At 42.9% G+C, this 4,947-nt stretch overlaps 1 protein-coding gene across 1 annotated transcript; it reads left to right on the forward strand.

Annotated features, from left to right (window-relative positions):
* Positions 1-3,840: 3,840 nt before the first annotated feature.
* Positions 3,841-4,719, forward strand: LOC149200355 (uncharacterized). Its single transcript, XM_089400921.1, has one exon. It carries the CDS (start codon positions 3,841-3,843, stop codon positions 4,717-4,719), a length of 879 nt encoding a protein of 292 aa, XP_089257047.1.
* The last annotated feature ends 228 nt before the right edge of the window (positions 4,720-4,947 follow it).

The raw sequence follows: 4,947 nt of genomic DNA on the forward strand, positions 1-4,947 counted from the left end.
CATGGCCTCTTCGATCCCTGTCACGGAGGGCCCCATTCAAACCGAGGCAGATGCGTTCTGTTAGTGTCAGTCTTTCCAGCCTTCCTACAGTGATCAAATGTGCTCTTACAAAGTGATTTTGAAGTGTCAAGGTCAAATTTTGTCATTTCAGTGAGTTTTTCAAGCAAAATTTGGTCACTAGGCATTAGGTCTAGGGTTTGCCCAAATGTCAGTCTATGTCACTATCCAGCTGAGTCTATCATCATTCATAGGGTTGTCATTATCATGTCAGTGTCTAATGGGTCATTTGATACCTTGTTCATGCTTCAGTTGCGCCCAGGCAAGGTCATTTCCCTCTCTTAGGGTTTTGAAGGCAGTTTCTCTTGGGCGGACAAATCATCGGCAAAAATTGTTTCCTGATGTTCATACACCTTCCCCTATCCTTAATGTACCTTATCAAACACTTCACGACACTCAGATCCCCCAAATTCCTCATTTTTGCACAAACCCTAGTTTCTAGCTACAACCTGGCAATTTTCTAGGTTGGGCCTGTGTTTCGCCCTTTTGGTCCCCTTCCCCTCACTCAATCTCTGAGATTCCACTTTCCCCTGCTTCCTAACATCCCTCCCCACTCCCAAAAATTTCCCCAAGAATCTAGAAGCCCTCTATCCCCTTCATTTCGCTCCATTTCGACAAAATCCCTTGTTTCACACATCGGGACAAGTTTCACTCAAAAGCTGTTTCTGAGCAATCAAAGATGAATTTTGCAAAACTGAGAGAGGTTTTTGTCCAAAACATGACAAGGAAGAAAAACCTCTTTCACTTTTTACACAGGTGTCATGGTTTGAGAGAAATGTCAAAAATACCGGCGAGAACGAAGGTGCTCCAAGGACGGTTGGCCAAAGCACAAAAACGAAGGAAAACGCCCGATCCACTCCAAATTTTGGCCAAAGCCTCTTTGACTGAGCATGGTACTTGATTGGGGACTCCCAGCCCAAATTTCAAGAAATTTGGAGAAAATTTTGTCATTTGTGAATTTTTTGTGCAAATTTACAGGTTTTGGCCGTTGGAGTGGTCTCACCCCGCGCGCGACCACTCGGGGGGACAGCTCAGAATGAGAAAAACTTTGCATTTTTGGAATTTTCATGCAAAAATACACTTGCCTATGCATGGGGTCAAGTTTTTATGGAGATTTGGGCCTCCAAAAGCTCAAAATACATGCAAATTTTGACTTTCTGCCCACTTTTTGAGTTGCAGAAAGTTGCCTTGGGAGAAATGACTTTTGAGGGGTCAAATCAACTCCCAATTCAGAAATTCCAGTGGGGTTGGAAAGTAGACTCATAGACCTTTCCAACAAGCTATCTTTCACTTGATTTGGACACCAGGAAGGCCCTCAAACACAGCTGCCAATGTGCGCGACCACTCCAAGGGAGGGGCGCGACCACTCAGGGAAATTTCACCATTTTGACTATTTCGGCCTGCAAAACACTGTTTTTACTTTGGTTGACTCTTAATGCATGTAAATGATGGATTGTTGGGTAATTTTCATGGCACATGGATACATTTACTCTCCTTTAACACTTCTAGAAGTTTCCTTGATGTAAATAGTGAATATTAAATGCATGGATGGGTTACCTAAGTTTTAGAGGCAAGTTGTTTTGACTGCCTATTATCTAGTGCTTAGTTTAGAATTAGTTCAAACTGCTCCTAGGAAGCTGAGCTCGACCCCTAGAGGTGGGGAAAGAGGTTGGTTTGCCTATATTATGTATTTTCTCAATCATTTTCATGGTTGGAGAGGTTGGACTCTTGTGGGAGAAAGCTTTATTGTATATTGTACATCTATCTCTGCAATTTAAGGAAAAGGAAGGCCAGGGTTTTGCAGACATCATTGTGGATTCTTGTGGATTGTTGTGTTGATGGTGTGTTCTCTACATGTTATTGTAAGTGTGTTTATGTGTTCCATCTCTTTCTTTGCTGCTAATTGAACAGATGAAGTGATAAAGTTTGAATTCATGCATGCCATGCTCAGCTTTTAATTTTGTTCAATATCTATGTTTTCCACTGTCTAAAGAGGATTCAAAGTTGTTGTTTGCCCTCTTTAGCTCCTCCTCTATCATTCCTGATCATCCATCTCAGATTAAGGCATCAGCACTCACTCCTACCTTGCCCCAAAGATCCCCTGCAAAAACTGAGCCCAATCCCCGCACCCTGAATTGCACTCCCTCCAATTGCCACCAAAAACCCCAAAAATCTTTAAATCAACCCCCCTTATCAATTTACTAGCCTAAAATCTTTAGTCCTAATTGGTCAGCTTATCATATTGAAAGATCTACCGAATCTGACCCGAGAGAGCCTTCTCATACCTCGTAGGGCTAGCTACGAGGTGAAATGGTTTGATGTAGCCTTGAGAGTTTGTCTATCTCAGCCTAGGTGAATTCCAAGCGCTAACACGTTCTCTGCCTTAGTCAAATCTCTTCAGCCACAGAGAACTCGCCCTGTGCTATCCAAGTTTGTCAAGAAACTGGATGGGTTGCAAGAGGTTGTCCTTCCTCCTTCGATTCCTCGAATGGCTGCTCTCTCATTAGCAGAGCGGGGGCTCATCAGACAGTTCACTGGCCTATGGCCTTCCCCGAAAACTGTTCAGCGATGGATCGAAAGAAACTGGGCCGACAAAGTTAATGGCAAAATCTCCATTCGTTTCTGTGGAAAAGGTTATAATACTTTCCACTTTGAATCTAGAGCGGACAAGGACCTAATCTTCAGAAATGGGCCGTACTTCATGGACTCTCGCGGTCTGTACCTGAACAAATGGACTCCAAATTTTGATCCTGAGCTGGATGTCCCTAATGCTGTACTGGTCTGGGTTCGTCTTCCGCACCTCCCGCTCCACTGCTGGGGAGATGACTCGGTCCGAGCCATCGGCAATGCTGTTGGAAAATACATTGATCGGTATGAGCCCAAGGAAAATATGTAGGCATGTGCGCGGATATGCATTGAAGTTGATCTCAGCAAGGGTCTTCCAGAAGCAATCAAACTAAAAGTGGACGATTGGATGCATATTCAACAACTGGACTACGAACAAATTCCTTTCAAATGCAAGGTATGCCACGAATACGGCCATTTCGCCAATCGCTTTCCTAAAATTGTTAATGTTGAACCTGATCAATTAGAAGAACAATGGGAAACTGTAAAGAAAAAGAAGACTGCCTCTGGCTTGAAAGCAAACTCTGAAGATCTTCCCAAAACTGCCCCTCTCAAGCCTAATCCCCCTTCAGCTCTGCCCAAAGCCTCCTCCTCAGCTGTCCCTTCCCCCTCCTCTCCTCTTGGTCCACCCATTTTCCCCTCCTCGGGGCCATCCTCTGCTTCCCCCTTGATCTCTTCAAATCCCTTTGGTGCCCTCTCTCTCCTTGATAATGACCCCCTGATCCCCCTTGAAAATGACCCCCCAATCCTCCTTTCTCTTTCTCAATCCTCCCCCTCCCATTCCCTTGCCCCACCCCCACCCCGATCTACTAGAAGCTCCTTGAAAGAGCATGGAATCAATCAAGAATCTCAAAAAAAAGGACCTTGTAGGAAATCAAGTAAACAACAAAGGAATGAAAATGCTCAAAAAGACATCACCATGGGAACTCAAAATCCCATAGAAACTTATATATTGGGGCAAAATAGCAATGAAACAACACAGAAGGAGCAAGGGGGACGAGCATCCCTCCGAAACCCAAATACTCAATGATTAAAGTCATATCATGGAACTGTAGGGGACTAGGGCACCCCTAAAAAATTGCTGCCCTGAAAGATCTCACAGCTCATGAGAAGCCAGGAATAGTAATGATTTAGGAAACAAAACAAAGATTGCAAGAGATGACAAGAATTATAGAACAGCTCAGGCATTATGAGGGACAAATATGTGAAGCAAGAGGATCTTCTGGCGGTATCACCACGATGTGGAACAAAAATACTTGGAAATGCACATCCAAAACTATCACTCCATATTGGATCAAAGTCACACTTGAAAAACAAGAAGAGGATAAGCAAATAGTTCTCTACAACATTTATTCTCCGAACCATTTCAGAGATAAAGATCAGTGCTGGGCCACACTTGAGGAAGACATCCAAACTGAAGATAATAGGAATATCATCTTAGGGGGAGATCTAAATCTTATATTACACTCCAATGAAAAAAGAGGAGGCATTTTTACTCATGATCCTTATAGAGCAAAGCTAGAAAACATCATGCAAGAGTGCGATTTAGTAGACATCATCCCAAAAAATCGGAGGTTCACTTGGAACAACCGCAGGCTGGGCAGAGATAACATTTTGGAGCGCCTTGACAGAATTTTGGTAAATACTTATTTCCTCTCTGATTTTTCCACTGCTCACGCTGATATTCTGCCTTATTCAGCATTCGATCACTATCCCATTAACATTGTTCTTGAAGCATACTGTCCATTGGGGCCGTTTCCTTTCAAATATAATTCTCTTTGGCGTAGCAATCCTATTGTGGATCAGATTGTCCAAACATCTTGGCACCATCATATAGAAGGATCTCTGGGATTCATTTGGGAATGCAAGCTGAAGAATACAAAACTCGCCCTGAAGGAATGGGTGAAACAACATTACAAAGAACCAGAAAATGTCAAAGATGAGCTGAAAAATAAATTAAAAGAAACCCACAGAAAAATTGAGGAAAATGGGCTAACCCAAGAGGATAAAGCATTAGAAAGTGATATATATTATTAGCTGTACCGGGTTAATAGAGACAAAGAGCAGAAATGGAGAATTAAGTCAAGATAGCTTTGGCTTCATGAAGGAGACAAAAATACAACTTTCTTCCATAAGCAAGCAACTGTCCGGAAAGTCAGAAATAATGTCACCATGATCAACGATGAGGAAGGCTGCCCTCAAAAAACTGAAGAAGCTATCAAGCAAACTGCCTCAGCCTATTACAACACTCTTCTAACTGAGATA

This window comes from Pinus tabuliformis, chromosome 2_1 (assembly GCF_031772625.1).
Source record: "Pinus tabuliformis cultivar Carrire ecotype Pingquan chromosome 2_1, CPIR1, whole genome shotgun sequence".
Classification (NCBI taxonomy): domain Eukaryota; kingdom Viridiplantae; phylum Streptophyta; class Pinopsida; order Pinales; family Pinaceae; genus Pinus; species Pinus tabuliformis.